At 35.9% G+C, this 25,042-nt stretch overlaps 3 protein-coding genes across 6 annotated transcripts in view; 2 read left to right on the plus strand and 1 right to left on the minus strand.

The window, feature by feature from the left end:
- The window catches only part of LOC141427423 (lachesin-like), a 211,422-nt gene that overhangs the window by 185,524 nt on the left and 856 nt on the right, over nt 1-25,042 (plus strand). The gene's annotated exons all lie outside the window — the stretch shown is intronic.
- Orc2 (origin recognition complex subunit 2) lies at nt 11-9,184 on the plus strand. 3 transcript variants are annotated; one of them, XM_074086822.1, is made up of 8 exons: nt 11-107; nt 3,366-3,582; nt 4,853-5,068; nt 5,501-5,589; nt 5,937-6,110; nt 6,564-7,098; nt 7,410-7,643; nt 8,904-9,184. In XM_074086822.1, exons 2-8 carry the CDS (start codon nt 3,414-3,416, stop codon nt 9,098-9,100), a joined length of 1,614 nt encoding a protein of 537 aa, XP_073942923.1. In that variant the 5' UTR covers nt 11-107; nt 3,366-3,413; the 3' UTR covers nt 9,101-9,184. The 3 variants fall into 3 exon arrangements, with proteins under 3 accessions (XP_073942923.1, XP_073942922.1, XP_073942921.1); XM_074086821.1 differs by lacking the exon at nt 11-107 and adding an exon at nt 119-179; XM_074086820.1 differs by lacking the exon at nt 11-107 and adding an exon at nt 2,902-3,126.
- On the minus strand, nt 9,271-21,754 carry Mapmodulin (acidic leucine-rich nuclear phosphoprotein 32 mapmodulin). Of its 2 annotated transcripts, none has more exons than XM_074086833.1 (6): nt 21,560-21,754; nt 19,576-19,952; nt 19,141-19,226; nt 17,520-17,594; nt 16,219-16,323; nt 9,271-11,864 (listed from the first exon to the last, which is right to left on the minus strand). In XM_074086833.1, exons 1-6 carry the CDS (start codon nt 21,605-21,607, stop codon nt 11,785-11,787), a joined length of 771 nt encoding a protein of 256 aa, XP_073942934.1. In that variant the 5' UTR covers nt 21,608-21,754; the 3' UTR covers nt 9,271-11,784. The 2 variants fall into 2 exon arrangements, with proteins under 2 accessions (XP_073942934.1, XP_073942933.1); XM_074086832.1 differs by having other exon boundaries at nt 9,271-11,867; nt 21,560-21,752.

Consider the following 25,042-nt stretch of genomic DNA (forward strand, 5'->3'; position numbering starts at 1 on the left):
AATCGAGTCGCGCGAATGAACGCTGCAGTGCTATAAATACCGAATTGTTCAGTTTTCTGCTGTAAAAAGAGATCTGGGACATGCATTTGTGATGTTACTGTCAATGTGTGAGTTTGGAGTCATCTGTACACGAATTATTAGTGTATTGTTGGATTATTTATGTAGTTTGGTTTTTGCATGTAAGTGTGCGGAATTGCACTTTGTCACATTCTAATTGTGTCATACCCACCCCTAAAGCGCAGATTGCAGGAAAACCGCAGGAAAGCAGTCGGGTGCGCAACACAGTACTTTTATTGTGCGCAACGCGATGTATGTCGGCCGCACGGCACTAAGTTCGGGAGCAATAATTTTGCGAAATGGTAACGGTACCCTACCTACTTCCTTTTTCTAAATAAAAAATTATATCTGAAATTATCGCGATTAATCTACGAATAACGAATTAGCGATTAATACATGAAATAACTACCTACAGAATAATTCGTTTAAGTTTGTAGTCGTATGTCTATTGTAATTGAAAATAATAATGCTTAAATGCACAGACAGATTAAATTGATTTGCACTATCTAAGCCATACCTACATTATAAATACCTTTTCTCAAAAATATCCGTAAAAGTTGACATTATTCTTTACATATCAGAAGGTGAAGTGCATAGTTTATGGTCAGCGGAAAATTAAAAAGTTAAAAAGATTGCTGGCGCGCTAGCTCGACAAAAATGAATTAGCGCGCCTGCAATCAGTCACATTTTTTTTTAAAGTTAAAGCCGTGAAGCAGCAGTGCTTGCACTGTTGTGTTTCGGCGTGGAGAGTAAGACAGCCGGTGAAATTACTGGCACGTGAGGTATCCCATCTTAGGCCTCTAGGTTGGCAACGCGTCTGCAGTACCCCTGGTGTTGCAGATATTTATGGGCGGTGGTGATCTCTTACCATCAGGAGACCCATCAAAGTCAAATAAAAATAATAAAAAAGGCCAAGGAAATGTTGGCACAAGTCGTATACAGCCAAGTCTAATGGCCGTTATCAGATATTTTGTTGGAACTCCGGACTTTTTCTATTGGGTCTGAAATAGCTTCTGGTGTTTTCGGTGGAACAATACACCTGCAGTTTATTTTTAATGAAAAAAAGCGGGAAAGCATAAGAAAAATATTGGAATAAAAATAAACTTTATAATATATTTTGACAAAAAGTTTATTCTATATCAGAATTATTCACCATTTTTGAGAAAAGCTTTATATTAGTCTCGGCTGGAATAGCAATTGTTGGCTTCGTATTAGTTAAACGGACTCGCAATTGCCTACTTCCAGGCCACGACAATAATCTACTATTAAATGCCATTGGTAGACTTTGCGATAGTCAGCCCTGTGTATCTTACGCACACATTGACGCGTGTACAGACGTCGCCGTGCCTATGTAGCTTCAAGAACGCGTATTTTGTACGGCGTGGCCGCCGTGTGACTTTCCAGTAGGATGCCCGCGTTGCTCTAAGGTTTATAGGGAAAAGTAAAATGTCGGACGTAAAAATTAAGTATGGTGCACAAACCAATGTATAAATTTATGGCGTGTCATATCGCGCCGTAAAAAAATCGGACTGCAGGACAGTAAATTTCCTTGTCCTCCTTCCTTCAATCGCCCATACGAAAAAAAAATTAAATATCATTGTTACCGTCGCCACTGTCACACTACCTTCAAATAAATAAAATGAAGACTTGGCTATTAGACATGGGTAGGTAATCTCGACTCCGACAAGGGATCTGATTCACTAAATAAATCCAGCTCCGGTATCTAGTACTGGTTAGCATTTCCAGCGCCCTGGGCGAGATTTCCTCGGCGTCCCAAACTTTTGGGAATTTTGTAGAAGGTACAGGCTTTAAGTCCTGGGCGATCACCCCACCGCGCCCTACCATAAAGCCGCTACCTACTGCCGGTATCGGTACCGAAACCGCTTATTGACTCCGACTCCTTTATTGACTCCGGTTCTTTCATCAAGCGTTATTAGTTTGTCTATATGGCCGATCCGGCTCGGTTCGGTGCCGAGGTACTGAAGTACCGATTCGTCCTAATGACTTTTATTTAATCTGTGAGTCACTTTGGAAATACTTACTACTGACGAATCGGCTCCGGGGAGCAGCTCTGAAATTGGTATCATGCTATCCCTCTTCCTCTCGTTATAAATATTATAGTCGATAAGATTTAAAAGGAGTCAATAAGGGATTGGGATACGCTTAAGGATCTCTTTTGAATCTTCAGATCCTGATTTACCCATTTTTATTGGCTATATAGTGTTAAACCATTGCCTGCCTTTACTCTAAAGAAAATAATCATAAAATAAATAAACTTAATAAACACTCTTCCTTGCTTCTGCCATCTATGGGTGACACTATTTACCGCCACGGACAATACCGACATGGAAATACCAGCCCGATATTTAGTGTACACGCCCATACAAATGAGGGCTATCGCGAATGAATTCGCCACTAGAGGCGCTAGTGTAGCGTGAGGTCTCCGAAATGTCAAATCTCATAGTTTTTGAGTGAGCTACGCGGGTTTATTTATAATTAGAATAATTGTGTGAATATTTTGTAATATCTGAAATTAATTATGGCAAATATGCGTTCCGGGGCAATGAATGTCTGTGTTTTGAGACAGTTTTGTCTTTCGGAAACCTTTGTCCTCCCTTTTTTCCAAACAAAACGGGGACTATGCAACACTGCGGCATGCTCGACATTTTTATGGTACGGTTTTAAGGTGTATTAAATATGATTTTAATCTAAACTTTGTTTTCACGCCCGTAATAACAGACTTTGAAAGCCATACTTAAAAACCTCACGCAACAGTGCGCCATCTAGTGAGACAAAAAACGATAGCCCTCATTGGTGTCAAACTGACATTACTGATAAGTTTCTGTTTTTATGGGCGTGAACACGAAATATCACGCCGGTATTTCCATGTCAGTATTGTACAGCCGGGAAATAGTGTCACCCTAGCTAGCTACATATTAGTAATCTGTGGTGTCACCCCCATCCCCATCTGTCAAAATAAATATTGGCGGTTGGCGGTATGCATTCACAATCAAATCAATCCACAACAGGGTGCCTGCACCCTCCGCTGTTCTTAAATTTAAAAGAAAGGTAATTAATTTATAATTCTGGGGCCTTAGTGAAAAGGGGGTTAATTCTGCAGAAGTTGAACAGCTGATTTCGACTTCTCTTCTGCAGACTTAACCCCTTTTTCACTAGAATCCCAAAATTATAGGTAAGTAACGAATTTTGTCACATAGTTATAATGTACAGGTACATTACAACGTAACACGATAACCTTTATTTATTTTATATTCAGGCTTGCTTAACATTTTATACTTTTGTTTTAGATATTATTTTTAGTGGACTGAAAAATATTACTATTTTCAAACTTGGAAATGAGTGATACTCCAGATACACCGAGAAGGGCCGTGAGAAGAAGAAATAAACCAAAAAAATATGGAGATTTCTTAGAGACGACACCAACCAAACGTAACTTACGTAAGGAGCAAAGCTCTGACGACGAGGACGAGTATTTTGAAGAAGTGGTCACTAAGAAACCCACAGGTCAGTTTCATTTACACGTTTTTTCGCAATCTGAGCTAGATATAATAGCAAAGTACTAGTAAATATAAATAGCACAGGTAAAATAAGACTAAATAATACAGTTTGGCGGCAAAATATGTACATCAATAAAACTTTGTTTATAACTTTTATCTTGGCACTAGAAATGAGGGTCTGCCGAGATCTACGAAAAATTTAGGCGTCCTACTCTCTCCCAAGGGGTATGGGTGTTGCTATAAAAACCCTTCATATCTCGCAAAATACAGATCCTATAAACATTGGATATGATCTCATTCGATTCAGCCCAAAAAGTACATAGAAAATGACACCTTAGTAGCCTAGTTTGTAAAATCAATCAGTAATCACAATCACCCCCGCTCAAAGACTGCTGTATCAAATAATACAGATTTTTATTCAAAATTCAATTTCAAAGTTCAAAAATTTCTAAATGGGCTACAATTTAATTCAATTCAAATCATTTATTTCATGTAACAAAACACATAATATATTAGTAAATAAATTTAAGAAGGGGTTAGTAACTAAACATAAATACTTATAACTAAAAAAAAATGACAATTTTAGCTACCACTGTATTGAGCAGGCAGGGGAATGTAGTCCCGCACAGTGTAGCATTATAGGACAGTCGGGTTTGTCCGATATCATTTTTACAATGCACACTATTTTCTCACTTCTTCCTCAGTGTTTAACTTTTTCTCAACCTGTTACATCATAGGTGCCCATATTTAATAGTGTACTTTATAAAGAACAAACTATTAGTGGTTATCAAATGGCAATGACCTCATGCTTCTTAGTGGCGTGATTATTTTTTTATATGCTACATAAGTACCACATATTATTATGGTCATGAGCTTTAAATTTGAGATTATACCCATTTTGTCAAAAATTCCTTTGAATTGTCATACAAAATGACAGATATCCCAATGAGACAGAGGTCCCAAATTAAGATCGTGACTACAATAACTACACCCTAAAATCCCTAAACTTGTTCTCTGTCTGGTTATTTGAAAGCCTTGTGCATGAGCACTACTAGCACTAAAATTACTTGTTATATTTAACAGATTTAAGTTTAAGCTAAATTAAGTTAAGTGTTTTGTACCCGAATCCCGTTTGCCACGTGACAGGCTTTGCCTAGTGTGGGATCAACGGCAATGCAATTTGTAATGCGATACTTTTTCAATAAACTGTTTTTTTTTTACAGGTTGTACATCATTTCTATAACCACATTTTCTTATCAGGAACTGTAATTTTTCAGCTCTATTCAGCAGTGATGATGTCGAAGGGCAGGACATGTTCAAGTTCAAATCCCGCCACACCAAGCACGACTTGCAGAACAAAGTCAAAGATCTCCAGAGTCAGTCCCCAAAGATAGACTCTCCAATGAGAACTCCAAGGAGAAGAATTACTTCTGAATCTGTTAAAAAAATAAGTGAGGCTACACCTAAAAATATGAAGGACATTATAAAGAAAAGTAAGTTTACACTAACTAAAACTAAAATGGCATAAACAAGCCTAAAGCAAAGTCAACAAGACAAGATACCTAAATTATGTCATGAGACAGAGAGGGAGCGAAATAGTAATTATGATGTATCACACAAAGATGTAGTATATCTTGCCCCAGGTGCTAGTTTGTTAACACTTCAGCACTTCAGCAGTGGACCCTTTAATAATTATGAACAGCTCAAAAATCTAAATGAAAAGCAAAATGTAAAACTCGAGCATTAAACCCATTTTCCCCTCGTCGTGTCCAACCACCCTCGCCGTACCGGCCCGAGTGGCTATATGAGTGACTCGGGTAAAATGGCTTGTTTCATGCTCTCGTTATACAATCTACTATTTATTCATAATGGTTTTGTAATTGGTAGCATTAATTATGCAAGAAAACAAAACTCTTATGTTCTAGGAATAGTAAATGAAGTTGAGAGTGGAAGTGATGACGATGATTACTCGGGTAGCAGCAGTGATTTTGTACCTGAAGAAAGTGACAATGAGGTGAGTTAAGTACAAGTACTAAGCACTAAGAATAGGGTTGATGGCACCATGGTGAGATTTTAAATTTAAACTTTGTTTATATAAGAGCGCGCCAACAAGCTTGCGGGTCACCTGATGGGATGCAATCACCGCGTGCCAAAGCTCTCTTATTCTAAGGGGCGACCTGTGCCCATCAGTGGGACATATATGCTATAGGCTAAAGATTAGTAGTGTATGATGTTAATAAATGTCGTCGTCATTAACATCATACAGGTCATACACTAATAATGTTTTGTGAATAAATTGATATCTCTATGCATGTCATATGGCATAAGGATGTTTATGTCTTATTGATTTTCTATGTTCAGGCTACATCCGGGTCATCATCAGAAGCTTCAGACTCTGAAGAGGAGACTCCTCTGGAAAGCAAGCCAACCAGCAAAGCTCAGACAGGAAAAGGGAGAGCCAGCAAAACAAGGACTAAAGATTCCGAATACATTGTCACTCCAGACAACTATTTTATGATGAACTCTAGCAAAAAGGTAATTTACTGAAAACACTTAAGTATTGATTGACATTGATCCACTTTTGAAAGGAGCTTGTATTAATTAGCTAGTTTCTTTTCATGTCTACATTATGCACTCTTTAGTACAAAGAAATAAATCTCAGATACCTAGTTGGGTCATCTTTGTTCCTTAATATGTGATCCATAACATTTTATAAGTTTAGAAATAAATATGTATTGAAGAACTACGTACACATCATATTAAACTTCTAATTTCTAAAGGACAATGTGCCCAAGTGGCTTAAGTTTTTTTGCTGCAATGGATACCCTATGAAATGTTCTATTATTGTGTTATAATAATATCTATATAATTGATACTTCTACCAATTTTGACCAAATTGATTGGAATCATATATTTATTAGTGAATATTTATTTATTTTCTAAGGTTCGTTTTTTTTTTACAAAACTTACACTTTATGATTATTCCAGATTACAACATCAGATCACACTCTAGCAAGACTGAAGAACCTGAATTTACATGACAACATGGAACAAGACATCATACAGATTTCTAGTGAACACAAGAAAAAAATATCAGAACTTAATCAGTCATACGAGCAGCTATTTGACAAATGGGTGTATGTTTTGAGCGAAAACTTCAATATTATACTTTATGGGATTGGATCGAAGAGATCTGTGTTACAACAGTTCAAGAAGCAAAAACTATCAGACTTCCCATGCATTGTCGTTAATGGATTCTTTCCTAGTCTTACAATAAAGAGCATTTTAGAAACTATAGTTATGGACCTTTTAAAATGCAATAATGTTCCTTCGAATGTGGGTGATGTAGTGAAATTGATTGATACCAGATTAACAGAAGATGATATGGAGCTGTTTCTCATAATACATAATATTGATGGAACGATGCTCCGTAATGCTAAAGCACAGACCGTGCTAGCCAGTATTTCACAAATCAAGAATGTTCATACAATCGCAACCATTGATCACATTAATGCACCATTATGTGAGTACACTTTTTTTTGTTGCTATTAATGAATGTTAAAAGGATTGTTGAGATGAGAAGGCGTCTCATCTTGTATTGCTGCCCTAGAATCGTATGAACCCACGCACTTTTGCTGTAGTAACCAGCCAGCACTTTGTTGCATGATGAGAGTAATTTTTTTTGGTCAGTTTCATGAGTCATATCAAGAACTAGAAACATCGCTAATTGGTAAAAAGTTAAAAGTACTATAATTAATATTAGCAATGACGAGTAAAAGTCTCCATTACTTCGTGAACCTTTAGGAAAAAAGTTTTATTTAGTATTGTTTTCAGTGTGGGACCACTCCAAGCTAAGCAAATTCCAGTTTACGTGGTGGGACGTGACAACATTCCTTCCTTACACAGAGGAGACTTCGTACGAGAACTCTCTTATGACACACCGCAGCGGTGTATTGCAGCTGTCTTCGCTGAAAAGCGTGTATCAGTCTCTCACAACCAATGCTAAGGGCATTTTCAATATTATCATACAATACCAATTGGATAATCACAAGCAATCTCACTACCAAGGTATGTGATCTGTGATCTCTACAAGTCGTGAATTTGAACAATTTTTTCAGTATCATTAATAATAAAGCAAGTACAGTCAGAAATTAAATAAAAATGATCAAAAGTAGCAATACACTTTCGTACTTTGTCGTTTTACAGCCCCGTTACTAAATAACATGCAAGATTGCCAGTGGTCAATGCGACAAGAGTAAAAATTGATCCGCTATTTTTGATGCTGACTGTAGGTACCTATTGGTATTTTTCTTCGAATTTTTTAAATTGTTCTATGAAATTTAAGTCAAAAAAACACAAGATAACCTAAAATTTATAATTATTTATTTATTTATTCCAATAAAAAATTACAGCATTAGAGTTAGACACCAATGCGCTGTAAAATTCAAATTATACAAAACAAAAAGACAAAATACATAAAAAAAACTATGAATAGTTAGGGATTTTTGAACGTCGTCTTTGTCGCTACCCTAAAACGACGGAACACCACACCCTCCGGCCAGAAGTCGGAGCGCAGTAACATCTGCTAGTGCTTGGCAGGCACTTAGTTATGAAATCTCACCGAGATATTTTGGGTAAAATTGTCATAATTATGACGAACTTTTAAGAAAATTGTGATTCTTACTTTCCATATTTACATATATGTATATGAATCAAGAGTAATATTAATATTTTACATTATTCCTAAATTAACGATATCGTTCAGTAGACGCGTGTAAAATGGAGTCTAAATGAGCTGAAATTGTTAGCCCTTTGGGACTCGAGCGGGATGATGGACAGACAGCTCTAGCTGGGCTCCTTGTAACCGGCGGTATTATTCAATCAAACATTTTCTTTTCATGATACTGAATCACATCAAAAGTGTACTGAATACCTATATTTTTTTGTATAAGCAAGGAGCACATTCTTAAAATCAGATCTGTAAAAATAATCGTTTAACCATTTGAACACCACGGTCGGCCACAGACGACAATTAGGTTTGATTAATTTCGTCAATTACGCCATACACTGAAACTGAAAGACAGCAGGGCGGGCAGGGGCGCGACGAGAACATCACTTTTCATTACGCGTGCTGCCAGGGAACCAATGTGCGGCGAGCCGAGCGTTTGGGCCACACAAAGAACAGTAAACACGCTCACCCCTCCGCTACCGTCCAGGGGGGCTTAAATAATATAAGTTGCGAAGTTCGAATTTTGCACTGCGTAGTATAGGGTCAGTTAATTAAGTTTTGTGCCTGTTCCTTGTCAAATGTTTGTATTTTTATTTCAGGTTTACCTTTCAAGGAGCTATATTCCAAGTCTCGAGAACAATTCTTGGTTAGTTCGGATACAGCGCTGAGAGCACAACTTACAGAGTTTCTGGACCACAAACTTGCAAAAATAAAGCGGACTTACGACGGCAGCGAAAACCTGGTTATACCTATCGAGAACACACTACTTCAGCAATTTTTGGAGCAAAATAGCTGACGAGAAAACTTCCGTTTGTTTGCTCAGTCAAAAATCAACTTGTCATTGAGTTTTTACTTATTTATTAAAACAGTATTGCTTATATTTTGCGTATACTAATTTTTACCTATTGATGATATTATATTATTAATCAATTAAGTATTTAGTTGTACTTATAAAAAAACGCCAGATTAATGTTTAGTTTTTATTTTACAATCCCAGAAATAAAAATCTTAATAGGATTATACAATATATATCAACAGGCCAAGTTGTAAATTACTTAAACTTAATGACTTACATAATACAATAAAATTATTAACTAAAATTCTCTTCAACATATCTGGCACGTTTCCACGCTGCATCAACCAAACATCTCATATTATCATTGATATCCTTCAGTGCATTAGTTGCTCTTTTTACGACTTAAAAATGATTGTAGAAAAATACTCTCTGAACTCATTTGGATGTCAAAGATTTGATCTAGTTAATTGGATTAATTTAAGACGCCCTTTGGAATTCATATCTAGTTTTTTTGTTTGTTTGATAAACATTTCTCAGTTATCTTTAGTGAGATTACCAAAACAGTATAAAAAGATTCACATATACAAAGTAACAAAACTTAATATTAGACTTAAAGGCGAACTTCAGTAATTTTTCTGGTGTTACTACAGTTTATGTATGAAAATTTAAAATGGTGATTCATGTCATATTGGTCAATAGAATACTCGTATTATGTGAAGGAACTGTATCGAGATCCAGAGGACATGCGCATTTCGTATGTAACTCGAAAAGAACCATAGTACGAAACAGGACGTAAATATAAACCGATATGGCGGGACAATAATGGAATGGACAAGGAATTTAACACATTCAGTTATAGCATCGCATATTTGCGTTTTCGTTACTAACGCCCAGTGCCAGTCATGATATTGCAGGCTTTTGAACGCTCATGTGCGTTAGCGGCATCATGGGCCAGTCCGCAGCAAATGCGTTATAACGTAAGTAGTGTAACTCTGCTGCTAGTGCAAGACATCCGTACTAACATTAAAGGTGAAAATCACTGTCTGTTACCTCTTCGCCCTTAAACTGCTGAACCGATTCAGATGAAATTTGGTATAGAAATAGTTTGAGGCCCTGGGAAGGGCATAGGATAGTTTTCATCAATGGAAATTACATAGTTCCCGCGGGATCGCAACTAACTAATTATTCGCAGACGAAGTCGCGGGCAACATCAGGTTTACTATAAAGCAGAATCCGCAGCGCCAATATATCGATGATCAGATAACAGTAACAACATTAATTTTGTCGAAAGTTGAACGAAAAAAGATACTTATCAAACGCAATGCATTTCGACTCCTCTTCATCCACCGCACAAAACGCGGTTATGTTATCTTGCTCATCAAAATCTATTTTGTTTCCCCCAAGTTAATGCTACAAAATATTGCGCTACGGATTCTATACAAGCCACCTATGTGACCAAGAGATAATGGTCATAGTGTAGGTACAAAAATAAAAATAAAACATTCTCAGATAAATAAATATCTATTCATTACTCTGTTATATTAGTTTTGAACATCAGTGTACCCATTTTCAGATTTCATTATAATATTCAATGGAGTCGTCCTCGTCGTCGCTGTGCTGTGGACCTACTTAATGAGGGCTATCGCGTGTGAATTCGCCGCTAGAGGCGCCAGTGTAGCGTGAGGTCTCCGAAATGTCAAATTTCATAGTTTTTGGGTGAGCTATGCGGGTTTATTTATAATTAGAACAATTTTGAGAATATTTTGCATTACCTGAAATTAATTATGGCAATTATGCGATAAGGAGTAATGAATGTTTGTGTTTTGAGACAGTTTTGTCTTTCAAAACTTTTGTCCTTCCTTTTTTTCCGAAAAAAAAACGGGACTACGCAAGACTGTGGCTACTCGATATTTTTATTGTACGTTTTAAGATGTATTAAATATGATTTTAATCTAAACTTTGTTTTCGCGCCCGTAATAACAGACTTTGAAAGCCACACTTAAAAACCTCACACAACAGTGGCGCCATCTAGTAAGACAAAAAACGATAGCCCTCATTGCGTCATTCATTATCATTAACGCTGCCATTACTTTCGACATAATAGCTGCGGCTTGTTCCTAAAGACAACTCTGGTCTAAAAATTTCTTTTAGTTGCAACGAAATAGAAATAAGCCGCATAATGTCAAATTTTTTTTTTTACATTTATAACGATTCCAAGGGCATACAATTTTAAGTTTTCCTCCATTACCTTATATCTAATTTTAATATAATTGATACCAAAATGTCTGAGAGCTAATTTAACGCTAAATTCTTGCACTTTCATTTCAATGATTAGACTAAAATTAAGTATGTCAATAGAATAAAAAAATATTACTACATAAACAATTTTAATTGAAACATCAACTTTTCGGACAACAAACTACAGATTCCACACGCAAAAGACATCAACATTATAATGATAGAAAACATCTCCATTAAATTCATTCAGTGGCGTCGCGGGGACGCGTTAACACTAGGGTGAAAGCGGCGAGCTAGCCTGCGGGGGTCAATCTCACAAATGACAACTAGTCTAGGGATGGGATGGCTGCGACGTACCTCCGGTGGTTGTGATCAGGTTTATTGTCCGATGCTTCGGAGCGCTGTACACTTACGAGCTAGTAAGATAACTCCGCTTAAGGCAACACTCAGTTTTCGTCGTCGTCATGTTTCCGCTTTTTACCCCGAGTGCTCTCCTCAGGCTCGCCGTCGCCGTCCGCGTCCTCGCCTTCTGTACAGACAACAAATATTTACAATAACACACTAAAAAAAATACAGTTTTAAATCGGTCAACGGTAAGGGACAAACAGGTAGATATCTAACATAATATTAGGTAGGTAATAGGAAGATGGTGACACAAAATATTAGGTCATTTGTACCAGTATGGCGGTTCTTCAGGGGTCTAATTACGGAATGACAAAAAAGAAAATGATGCTCATAGCGCTGGTACCGGCAGCCCAATCGCGGAGGCCTTAATCGAAAGTGTCGGATAAATAACGAGTGTCGAACGATTTGTTCCACAAAAATGCTTGTATTTTCCGATAGTCGATAAAAAACGATGTAGGCGGTTGCGTAATGCCGTACTTCTCCGGTGTAACTTACAGCCCGCCATACCGACGCGAATACATTAATAAAAAAAAAAACAACCATTTGTACCAGGCTAATTTTTGCCCAGCTAATCATTGTCGAGTAGCCATTCACGGAAATCACCTTGCCATACTTTTTCGACGGTTCCCAATGGCCGCCATACCGCCAAGGAGTAAAAATTTTTTTTTGCGAAACAATTTGTACCAGCCTAAATTTTTTTAGTTATTTGTATGATCATAAATAGAAGTCTGATAATGCCAGTCTGACAATGCCACCTGTGGGAGGTAGCGAATGTGTACATTTTTTTTCAATATTCTAAGATTTGGCGTAAGTATGGCGCCACTTTTTCCCTCTACTAAAAGCATGGCAAATATAATAAGGGTCACATTGTATCATATCATTTCCAACAATCCAAATGCCATCCGCCCCATGGTTACAATATGGAATATTTTTTTTAGGTAGAATTACATCTAAACGAACAGAATACAATGATTCGATGATGTATAAAATGTTTTTACGTATTTTCAAAACGTGTCGAATAAATAAGTTTTCAAGTATGGCAGCACTTTTTCCCCCTACTAGAAGTATGGGAAATATAATATCGGTCACATTTTATCAAATACGTACAAATCGTTTGGCGAAAAAAAAAATTACTCCTTTCCGGTATGGCGGCCATTTGGAACCGCCAGAAAAGTATGGCATGGTGTATTTCGTGAACCGTCGCCTACTTCTTTTTTATCGACTATCGAAAAATACAAGCATTTTTGTGGAACAAATCGTTCGACACTCGTTATTTATCCGACACGTTCGATTAACGCCCACGCGATTGGGCCGCCGGTACCAGCGCTATGACCATCATTTTATTTTTTGTCATTCCGTAATTAGACCCCTGAAGAACCGCCATACTGGTACAAATGACCTGATATTTTGTGTCACCATCTCCCGGTCTATTAAGTATCTTACGTCACAAGACTAACATTGCGTTCTTAGTTTATAAAAATACATAGATATATCTTAGACTGAATTAAATACTGATATTTTTAAATGGATTATGTATGAGGAAAGTTCCGACTTTCTTTAAACCAGTGGTAATCACACAGGTGCACAGCAATATTTCTCAATTAATATCTCGCCCTGCTACCTTGTGTTAAATAAGCAGGCAAATGCCACATATGAATGACAAAATGGAGCAAACAATAGGTACCTGTGGTGACTGTTCAAATTGGGGCATTTTTAATAGTTTTGAAATTGGTTTTAATAGATTCAACTGTAGTAGACAAGATACATTATATAAAGACATCAACTAAGAGTAGTAAAAGCGACAAAAATTATCTTTACTAGCTATTGCCCGCGACTTCGTATGTGAAGAATTCGTTTATCGATCCCGCGGGAACTAAGCATTTTCGGGTATAAACACTATCCTATGTCCTTTTCAAGGTCTCCATCAAGAAAGTCTATATTCATAGCAAATTTCATCACAATTGGTTGAGTATTTCAAACATGAAAGCGTAACAAAATACTTTTGCATTTATAACATTAGTTAGGATTGTGTACTTGTGTAACAGTAGGTACATAGCAAAATGCTCATGACGAGCCTTCCCTTTGCGCCAATGAGGGTTTTCACAGAGGCGAAATATCGCTCGATGGCTTTACTATCCTGAGGTCAGTTTGACGTTTGTTCCTGATTGGTTAAATAAAACCAATCTTTCTGGTTTTTCTGTGCATCTATGTTTCAGTTTGTATTTTCAATTTAGGTTTTACGGGATGACCGTAAAAGTAAAAATTTGGAATTGAAATAAAAAATACAAAAAGATTCCAAAAAAAACAATCTTAATTTGATTGCTTAGTAACGATATCTCTTGTCCGGGTGAGCGGCTAGTTCCAATGGAGTGCCGAAAAAGTTTCTCGATGAGGGCTACGGCATAGATGTCGCTAGCGTCACTGCTTAAGTGGCTAAATAAGAAATAAACAAGCTGAGATATGAGGTGCATAGGGGAAATTCGTGTCGGTACCGTTGACCATCAGTGGTGTAGCGGTATACACCACTCACGCACGCGGTACGGATTACCGAGGACCTGGGTTCGATTCCCAGTGATGGTCTTATTTTTCTGGTTTTTCTGTGCATCTATCTTTCAGTTTCAGAAGCCGTGGTGGCTAGTGGTTTGACCTATCGCCTCTCAAACAGAGGGTCGTGGGTTCAAACCCCGGCTCACACCTCTGAGTTTTTCGAAATTCATGTGCGGAATTACATTTAAAATTTACCACGAGCTTTGCGGTGAAGGAAAACATCGTAAGGAAACCTGCACAAACCTGCGAAGCAATTCAATGGTGCGTGTGAAGTTCCCAATCCGCACTGGGCCCGCGTGGAAACTATGGCCCAAGCCCTCTTGCTCTGAGAGGAGGCCTGTGCCCAGCAGTGGGACGTATATAGGCTGGGATGATGATCTTTCAGTTTGTATTTTAAATAAAACCAAGTTTAGACATGCAAGACCAACCGACAACAACTGTTCAGACTAGCTCTAGATAAGGAAAATTTTAAAAAACTGACTGCCAACCTTCAGTAATGGGGAAGCACTTGAAGAAGAAAGCCAACGAGTATGTAGTGGTCAATCGAGCGCCGAAATGTAATGCAACTTGCACGATTTTTCTTGCAAGTCTAAACTCGGCTTAACTAAATTAGCCAATCGCAAGTAAACATCAAACGGACCTCATGATACTAACGCCATCTAGCGATATTTCGCCGCTGTGAAAGCCCTAATTGAAAGGACTATGCGTCAAAATGGACCAAAAAACAACAGAGCTGAGAGTAAGGTCATTAAAAAGGTCTGCTTATCTACTTTATTTCGTTCTATGGGCACAAAGTTGAATTCCATTGCATAACTGAGAATATACATATTTTAGTCAGAGTAAATATCTATGAGAAACTGTATTTCTTGGAGAATATCGGTTGATCACTTTATATAAAATCTGTCTTAATTACCCTTCAGGATTTTTAAAGCCATTAATTATAAGGAGAACTTTCCAGGTAAAACGCAGTTTCTCATAGATATTTACTATGAATAAAACTTGAATATCTCAGCTTTGCAATGGAATTGGGATGTCCCAATTTTTGACAACATATAATAAATCGAAAACCATTTGGAGAAATAAGCTTTGTGAAGCGTTTTCAGAAATCAGATTCCAAAAATGTGATAAACTGAATTAAATAAACAAAATGTAAGTAAGGACCCTTATTTGACCCCTGCAGTGTCTCGTCACAAAGGAAGTTATAAAGCGGGTCTACACTCTTAAGCAAATTGACAGTTTGAAATGTTCCTATCCTGCTTATAATAGCAAAGAGTGACAAAGATATAACTTTAATCACATGATGCGCACCCGGCCTTAAACAGTTGTCATTTATCGTAAAGTCCGAAATGTATACGAGTATTTCCAATATATTTTTACAAATTAAATTATTAAATTACTACGTTACAAGTAAACAAAATTATTTAAATATCAGATTTTAATAAAATAATATCTATTTACTATCACACCATTAAATAAACATAGGAATAATCGAAGCTAAAAGAAGAGAAATAAATAAAACTATTTGTCATGGTTCATTTAGGACCCTCAACCGTGCTTGAATTATTGTCAAATTGTAATGCCACAGATTACGTTATGTACGACCTGAATTTTTCCAGGCAATGGAATGTGGTTGTCTCACTGTGACGTCATCCAGCGTATTTCGTAAAAAAATATAAGTATAAAAAATTAAGTACTCATCCAAATTCAAAAACAATGAAAATCTTAAAATATCCTATTCTTTCCAAAAATAAAATAAAAACTATAGGTTATTTTTTTTGGTGCATCCCAATTGAACTTTGTGCCCATAGAATGAAATGAAGTACACGTAAAGACCTATTTAATGGTATAATTCTCAGCTCTGTTGGTTTTCGGTACACTTCCCATACAGTTGCCCATGGTCCTTTCAAGTTAAATGTGTGGCTGCCTACCTGCGGGTTTGGTCTTCTGGTCGGCATCGTTCTCTTCGTCGTCATCGTCGTCGTCATCCTCTTCTTCAGAGCCCTCGTAGAGGTCGCTGGCCGAGCTCTCCTCCTCTGTGACAAACATTTACATTCATAAATGAGAATTGTTTTATCAAAAAGCTTACTTTCATTACAAGTATTTATTTAATAGGAAATCATAAATAATAATAACCTTGGTTACACTTTAACTAAGAACTTAAACATACTGTAAGAGAAATTTTACAACAAGTACCTAGCATTCTGTGTTTTAGGCATAAAATCTAACATATATAAAACTAATTTTACTAACTAAATAAGGAAGAACCCTAATTATACCAAATTAAACAATTTTTTGATTGTGATTGTTAGTTTACTTAATACTAAACTAATTTTAGAAGTATGCGTTACATTATAATTAAATTCTTACACCCTTATTCATAAACGACAATCAAACCTATTTTAGTTAAAATGCCGCTAAAATTCGTTTGTCCTTATCTGTCACTTCGACATTTGTATTTGTTAGAAAGGGACAAAGCATTTGTTAGTTAACATAGGCTTGTTAAGTTTTATGAATAAGGGGGTTACTCTTTATGCATAAATATAATAAAACTCGATAATAATACTTCATATCTCTTTTAACTTTGTTATATTATTTATTATTTTATCAACCTCCATTCAGTCGTTTTAGCTTGATTTTACCATCCATCCATCATCAGGTGTCAGCTACATAATACTAAGTAATCCTCTTTCAGACTTTCAGAAAATCCTAAAAAGGATTTGGCTATTACGATTACCTACAGGCATGCTAAATTTAAAGTACCTTTTTTAATAATTATAGTTTCGTAGCTATAAGGGTAATTTGGAGCGAAAGTATAAATGAGTGCACCTCTAATGATCCTCAAGGGATATATCTACTGAACAACTGGAGTAGTATATATGTTGTTGATGTTGTATGTCAGTTTAGTCACCAGTGCCTTTACAACGAGCCTCTGACCCAACCTTGTATATGAGATTTTATGAAATTGGAATATCTAGTTTAGGATGTGTATCTAAAATGATTATTAGAATTTAGTAAAATTGTATATACGCGATAAAAGAGGTTGAGTCAGAGACCCGACGATTACTCGTTCAAAGGTTAACTGGAAGAGATCCCTTTAAGAGATAAGTTCGCCTTTGTACATCTTTCTCTTGTTAACTGTAATTTTCATGTTTAATGTACAACAAATTAAAGAGTTATAATTACTTGTTTTATACAATATTAATTATAAAAAAAAATGCAAAATACATACCAAGGTTCTCATTGTAGACTGCACTCAGGGAGATGTCTCCATCATCCTCATCGTCTTCCTCTTCATCCTCCAAGTCTGATTGACAAACAAAGAAACGTCACATAATAATAATACTAATTTAGAGCAACACATTTCGGAGCAAGATGATGTTTGCGTTTTTTAAATGACTGCTGGTAAGAGCCAAAAATAGTCAAGATTTGTTTTTAAAGGACCACTATATATCTAATTTTTTCGCAACATAGAGTTCACTGTAATTTTATATAGTCAAACAAACTAGAACCCTACCCTGACCAACTGTCTGACAAACATCGCGCATCCTAAATCAGTAGGGCTAATTAAGTTCCATTTTAAGTCTATCTAAGTATCTGGCAGTTGAGTCTTAAAGTTTGGCTACTGATAAAATAGAGCTTATTTAAAATAAAGCTACGATGATAGATTTTAAAATAAATTAATGGTTGACAAATTTAATTTGGTTGATTAATGGTTGGTTGGTGTTGATTCACAAATACTTATCTTAAACCATAAACATCAAACACCTACTTAAGTAAATGAAATTATCATTGCAGAATCGCTATAGATAAAATTTATGTAGAACCAAAAAGGAAGTAAGATGTATGTCTGTTCAAATAGAACAATAATTTTTTAATCTGATTATAAATGATGGAGATGGAGCTCCAAGATAACAAGGAATCTATTAGGAGGCTCTATTAATTACTGAGAAATGTGACAATCCAAACTATATAATATAAATGCGAAAATAACTCTTCTGTCACCTTTTCACATCTTAACTGCTGAACTGATTTCAATAAAATTTGGTATGTAGATAGTTTAAGACCCTGGGAAGAAAATGCAGCTTTTGTCCCTCAAAATTGAGTTCCTTCGAAATAGCGAATATTTGAAATTTTCGCAGACAGTGGCGGGCAAAATGTAATTTTATATAATGGAATCTTATTTTTTTTTCTGTAATGCTTTAAATAAGCAGCCAATGAAGACATGAGAAGCATCACTGACATAGACATGATGCTTACTTTTGGCAAGATAACCCATGTGATATAGTATGCCGTAGACTGTGTACAGTATTACGGGAAGAGAGGATCTGCTCTCCGGAGGCCTATCTGAAGGCTCATCATCATCAATCACCAATGGACCCAAATCTATATCCAAATCTGCAAGTCAGTATATAAGTTCAGATTTGTAATGTTTGTTGTATGCAAGTAGTTCACAGCATAACCTATTAATAATAATTAATGATATGAATAAATGACAATCAGAATATACTAAAAAGGTACTTAAATCATGAGGTTTACTAATTAAATTTCTTGTTTAAATTGTTTCTCTTTTAGAACTTTCTATAAAAGTTTGTTTTTTGTCTTGTGAAGTATTTTCAAATAGTTTAAATTTCAATTGAAACATAACCCATACATATCCTGTACACATTAATAGAGCAGGAGGTTTAGAATACTGTTAGGTCACAAATGGAAAGCTAAAACTTTTTTTCTAACCAAAAGATTTGCACAAAAGGAACTTCTCAATTCTCGAACTATTAAACACTGAATTCATGCTTAGCAGCACAGGGAACATGATGGGTTTGTTAAAGTATGAATGATATGAATTCACAAACCATCCTCCTCGCTGTCATTGTTTCCATTCATCTCATCTTCTTCTTCTACATCACTGTCTTCTGCTTCTCTGTCCTCTTTGTCCAACCTATAACAAAAATACACATGAACAGAAACTTTTCATAATCATAACATATTTGGTATTATCTTTAACCCTTGTCTTTAATTGCACAATGAACACCAGCCAAATGATACTTATTAATGCAGGGTTCCAATTGCCATTGCTAGGATCAATCAAAAACTTCCAAATACAACTAGGTGATATGGCAAGAGTCATTCATTGTGCTGCTCTAAGCCCTTTGTCCAAAAGTGGACATCTTCCAGCTCATGATGATGACTTACAATTTACATAGGTAAGTGTATGTTCAGCCATTGCCTAGTACCCACATAAAAACCTGCTTAGTTAGGGTACACTTAGAAACCCTTAATTAACTTACCCATCCAAATATTTCAAGGCGGGGTGTAAGGTGAACACCTGATTCCTGTAGTCATCAATGCTTGTGACTTCATTGTTGAAGAGGTCTAGGTTCTTTAGACTTTTAAATTCCTCCAAAGGTTTTAATGTTTCCAAATCCTTGATTTTGTTTCCAGAAAGATTCAGGTGTGACAGTTTCTTGCACCCGTTAAGGAAGTTAAGTCCATTAGATATTCGGTTATCAGAAAGTTCTAATTTTCTGAGCTTGGGAAGGGTTGGGAAACCTTTCAGTGTGGTTAATCCAACATTGTTGAGACTTAGTATTTCAAGATTGGTGTATTCATCAGTGAGACCTACCACATTGGTACTTCGGCAGTTATCAAGGTTCAATTCCTTGACCTGAAATTCAAAAAGTTTCATTTTAATTTCATTCCAGCGCCATCTAGAAGAGTAATGAAAATGGGAGCGGCACATTCGTCACATCAATGTTGAAATTGACCGTAAAGCACCTGCGTTGCGCCTCCAAATTGTTTGAAAGAATAAATAATAATAAATAAATAATTCATTCATTTAATTAACAACAGTTATTAGTTACCAAAGAGACGTTACTATTTAAAATTGCGGTTTGCGGTCAAATTTAATCTTATCAGGATAGGTACGTTTGTTATGATTGCTATCAAGGTTACTTTGGCCCGCATTCTATTATGAGTATGACCAAAAACGAAACCAGCTGAAAATTTACAAAATTATTTTAATCTAAAATTATTTTGGTATTTTTACAATCGCATACCCCTAATAACCAGATTTGTATGTAAAAAGATTCAATAACAAGTAATGCTACTGGCTTCTCTACAGCATATTGCGAAGCAAGCCAACCAAAACGTCAAAATGGTGTGAGTTGTCAACGCAATGGCACTTGCGTAGTTTGGAAAATGTAACAAACTAGTGATAAAACAGGGCTAACGTTTATTGTAACATGAAAGGGATGTGTTTTTAACGTAGTTTATGCTATAAAACGTAATCGGCGTGTTGCAAACGCGAGTAAAATTTAAAACGTTTTCTCTTGAAATGGCGGATGACACGAATCATCGCGACGCAATAAACATGGCCGCTGTATCGGTAAGGCGTGCGTCAATATGGAACTGCAGATGTAAAAAGTGTAAACGAAATGCATTTTAGAACTTATTACATCAGCTGCTACATGTATGAAAATTATTTCAATAATAAAACAAGTTACTTTCACTTGATTGTGGAAATAGAATTCATAATAGGTGAAAGGGCGCGAAATTGAGCAGAGTAGATTCAGGTGAACTAGTTCACAAAAAACTTTAATTACATACTATTACGACTTCCAAGGTTAAGAGAAACTAGTGCATCAAAAAATAAGCATCATTATTCCCATATAACTTAACTTTTGAGGGCAATATAATGAGTATACATCGGAAATAGCTTAACAATTATTGACAGGTCGTAATCAATTATATTATTGGGTTTAGTCGTAACAAATATACACATACACATGATAATATTATAAATCTATGCCAAAGAACCGTGTAATTCAAATATATTCATACATAAGAGGTCTTATAAATTAGTCTGCTAGTATTTTTTCGAACTTAACCTCAATATGGGATATTTACATCATGACCGTTTCTAGTGCTTACGTGCATGGAGAATAGGTGAATTAGATGGATTATCGATGTAAACAGGGAAAAGGATTATTCACCACGTGGAAATATACGTAAAAACACAATAATATCAGCAGTATGTGCGATACGTGCACATGAAACGTAACAATCGGTAATGGCCAATTCCTGTACACAATAACGCCATATCGTCTATTACGAAGTTGATTTATATTAACAATTACTGGAGATACAGTATACAGCGATAATAACCACAAATTTCTACCCCAAATTCTAATTTACACGTCTTACACATCAAGTACAGACGAAATACGTATCGACAAAACATTCCAATAGATTGAGAATTGAGATTCTATTTACCTGTGAAGGGATCCTGCCCCTTAACTCCAAGACGACTCTCTTTTCCATCGTAGCAAAATGTTAACAAGCAATTAAAACACCTTTAGACCACCTTAACAATTATTTTCAAGAACTAAATCACTAGGCTTGGGTTTCAAAACAGAAGGAAACTATAGATACACGAACGAGTGATGTTGAGCGCCGCCTGGTGGTGAAATAAAGCGACCGGATACAAGATTCACTTGAGCAACTTTTATTAATTTTATGTCATATATTTTGATGTATAACGATTTAAATCGATCTGTTAAAACAAAATAAAATATTATTTCACTGATTACATGTTTTTAAAGCAGTTTCTTTCTTTTTTTATCGGCGGAACAACGCTTTTTCTGTATTAGGTTGGTACTATTTGTAGGTTGTAAACTTGAGTGACAAATAGCGCGAGTTTTTGTAATGGCATAAGGTGAAAAAGAAAGCCGGCATAGTAAGAAATAACATAATAGAATCGATTAATAAAATATTATGTTTGTTATAATGTCTCATCGATCTATTATTATTTTTGTTAATGACATGAGTTACAAATAACAATACATAAATATTATTTAATAATTACACTTTTATTATTGTCGCTTAGCTTATTGTAATAAAAATATGCGTCGGCAAATTTACTAAAATAAATTACTCTGAATTTAAATGGAATTTTTAAGTATTGCATACAGCTTACGGAAATTTAATACTCATCTTGAACATGAAGCAAATGAACTAATCGAATGGCGGCCAGGGTTTTAATTTTCGTCGTCATCTAGGTACTAGGTACTTGTACATCGTGAGCTTGAGATTGTATGGAAAAACGTACGCAGTTTTATGGAATCTCACGATTGAGACAGATCTTGATGTTACGGCGATGGCTTTTTATCACCCCGGCACGGAGACGGTAAGACTGACGAAGCGCCTAGTATAAGTAAAACTAATCTCAATGGTGCAGATATGGCTTTTGGTGTTCATAACTTGAACAAAATTCGATGAAGTTTCGAATTTATCTGCGAAATTGCTTTTGAAATATCGTGAGGAAACCTGTTTCCATTTTGCACCGGGCCCTTATGGGAGTTTTAGCTGTAACCCAAGCCCTCTAATTTGAGAGGAGGCCTGTGTTCAGCTGTGAGATGAATATACTTAAGCTAAAGGCCAGAAAGCTAGAATGTTGCCCAATATAAAATAAAAAAATCTAAGGAATTCAATGAATTTCGGTTACACGGAACAACGAAGGAAAATGGAGGGCTTCATTTGCAACAAAGATGTTTCGCCGTCTTTAGCCTGCACCTTTATGCAATTACTGGGCAGTGCAGACATAATAAAAAGGCGTACAAGTCAATAAGTACTTATACTTACTTATTATTTTGATAATGTATATACTAGACTTTATTCGAGGTTGAAACTTCAGATTTTACTAAATTCTCGTGGAAATTCCCCAAATTACATCGTGGTCTTTGCATACCTAGATTTTTCGAGACTACCTATATATACCAAGCCTTTTATCAGGGTAGTATTGTAAACTTAATAAGCAAGTAGGTAGTGTAAATAAAATAAAGCACGCTCGTGCAAATGTCACCTACGTTCATTAAAATCTTTGTCGCACAATATACGTACCTACCTATTTCACCTATGTATCTATCAAGGAAAATATATATAAGGACATACCATCTCCACACTAAAAAACGTCCGTCGGAACCAAGTATCTATCTATGTACAGATAGGTAGGTATTTCTTGGAGAGGTTCAGAATCACGCAACGAGTTATGGAGAGAGCCATCCTCGGTGTCTGTTTGCGCCATAGTCACATTTCGCATTTGCACTTTGCTCGAAGAACAGATAACCGCTGGAGGAGAAAAAAAGGTTCTCGAGTGGCGTCCAAGTAAGTACCTACCGGAGGATGAAGCGTTGGCTGTCCTCCGACTCTAATTGTTATGGGCAGCCGGTGGTTGCAAGGGGCGAGTTGTCGTTCATTGTGACGTTCTAAGCGGGAGGCCATTCTTCAACAGTGGATTGCTTGCTTGAATTGCTCGTTTAAAGGTATTGGATGTGTTAATATAGAATAGAGATACCTACCTCGTCATCACCTCAGCCGGAAGACATCCATAGGTATATATATTATTATAATCAGAATTTCGCAAACGACTCCAACGATTTCAACGAAATTTGGTATGTACAGGTTTCGGCGATAATAAAAGATTTTGCTTGGTCTTATCTCTAGGAAAACGCTGGTTACCGAGTTTTAGCCCGAGCGGAGCTCGGTCGCCCAGGTGCTGTAAGTATAAACGGCGCAATCATTTTGCAACAGTACTTATCTTCCATGGACATTACCGTGGATGTATACATTTTTTAATATTTTGATAAAGTGCTAAATGTTATGATGTTCACAAATTATTGATAGATAATAACTTACGTGAATTCATTATAAGATTAATGATTTTTTTTTCTGAAATATAACAAAGAGTTATTTACATCCATGAAAGCTTAATGAAATCCATGGAAGTAAGTTGCAAAAAAATGAGAATCGCCCAAACTCGTTGGACCTAGAGGTAGGGCGACGTAGTAGGATCTTAATAAGGATCAACGATATAAAAATAAAACTAAATACAAGGTGTTAAAAATAGCCGAAAACCTCAGACACCCCAAAAATATTTTTTCATTTTAAGTTGGTTGATTGCATTTATTTTTGAATACCTTCATTATTTTAAAAGATATTCGTGTGTTTTGCTAAGCCAGTAATTCTACTTCATTTCTAACTCTACACTCATGTTTTGTATTTCTCAGTAGCGCTTTGACGTTTTTAGAAGAAAAGCGAAAAGCACACTGACAGCAAACCGGCCAGTATTAAATTATCGAAATAGTATGCAACCTCGCTAAAATATTTAATTGGCGCCTGTTGCAGTTGTAACTTTTAGACTGGGCACAATAAAAAAGGGAACACAAACACAACCTAATTTAAAACATAATGTAATCAATTCCACTCTCGATTCTGAGCAAACTTCTTTCTGGTTTTCAGTTACCTATTTAAATAATAAATAAAATAAAAAACATAAAACATTTATTTTAGACAATTAAATCCATAATTTGTTAGTAACAAGGTTGACTTATAATACTATGTTAGTTAATCATAATCAAATATTAATTTGAAATTATAATTAATTCATTTCCAATAATCATTAATAAAACTTGATTAAGACCTTAAATTGTATATATGAACGGGGACGTACCCGTATCTGAATATCGAAAATGAATATATGTAATGTTAAAAAGTCGACGGTCAAAATATCGAAAGGTTAGGTTATCTTGACCGTTGATATTTTAACTATCGATATTTCAATTTTCGATATTCAGATAGTACGTGCTCATGGACGCTATTTTCAAGAGAACAGCCGTGCAGAATTCTACCTAAATTGTATGCTAAATAGCTCCGTTAATAACCACGACAGTACCTATATAACAGTACTAGCATTTGCCC

This window comes from Choristoneura fumiferana, chromosome 4 (assembly GCF_025370935.1).
Source record: "Choristoneura fumiferana chromosome 4, NRCan_CFum_1, whole genome shotgun sequence".
Classification (NCBI taxonomy): Eukaryota; Metazoa; Arthropoda; class Insecta; order Lepidoptera; family Tortricidae; genus Choristoneura; species Choristoneura fumiferana.

Excerpts from the sequence above, each read along its gene's own strand:
- Orc2 (XM_074086822.1), top strand. The coding sequence starts at position 3,414 with ATGAGTGATACTCCAGATACACCGAGAAGGGCCGTGAGAAGAAGAAAT. Across the intron at positions 5,069-5,500 it reads GAAGGACATTATAAAGAAAA|GAATAGTAAATGAAGTTGAG; the intron begins GTAAGTTTACAC and ends CTTATGTTCTAG. Across the intron at positions 5,590-5,936 it reads CTGAAGAAAGTGACAATGAG|GCTACATCCGGGTCATCATC; the intron begins GTGAGTTAAGTA and ends TTCTATGTTCAG.
- Mapmodulin (XM_074086832.1), bottom strand. The coding sequence starts at position 21,607 with ATGGAAAAGAGAGTCGTCTTGGAGTTAAGGGGCAGGATCCCTTCACAG. Across the intron at positions 19,953-21,559 it reads GGGGCAGGATCCCTTCACAG|GTCAAGGAATTGAACCTTGA; the intron begins GTAAATAGAATC and ends TTTGAATTTCAG. Across the intron at positions 11,868-16,218 it reads CCAGAAGACCAAACCCGCAG|AAGGCGAGGACGCGGACGGC; the intron begins GTAGGCAGCCAC and ends TTGTCTGTACAG.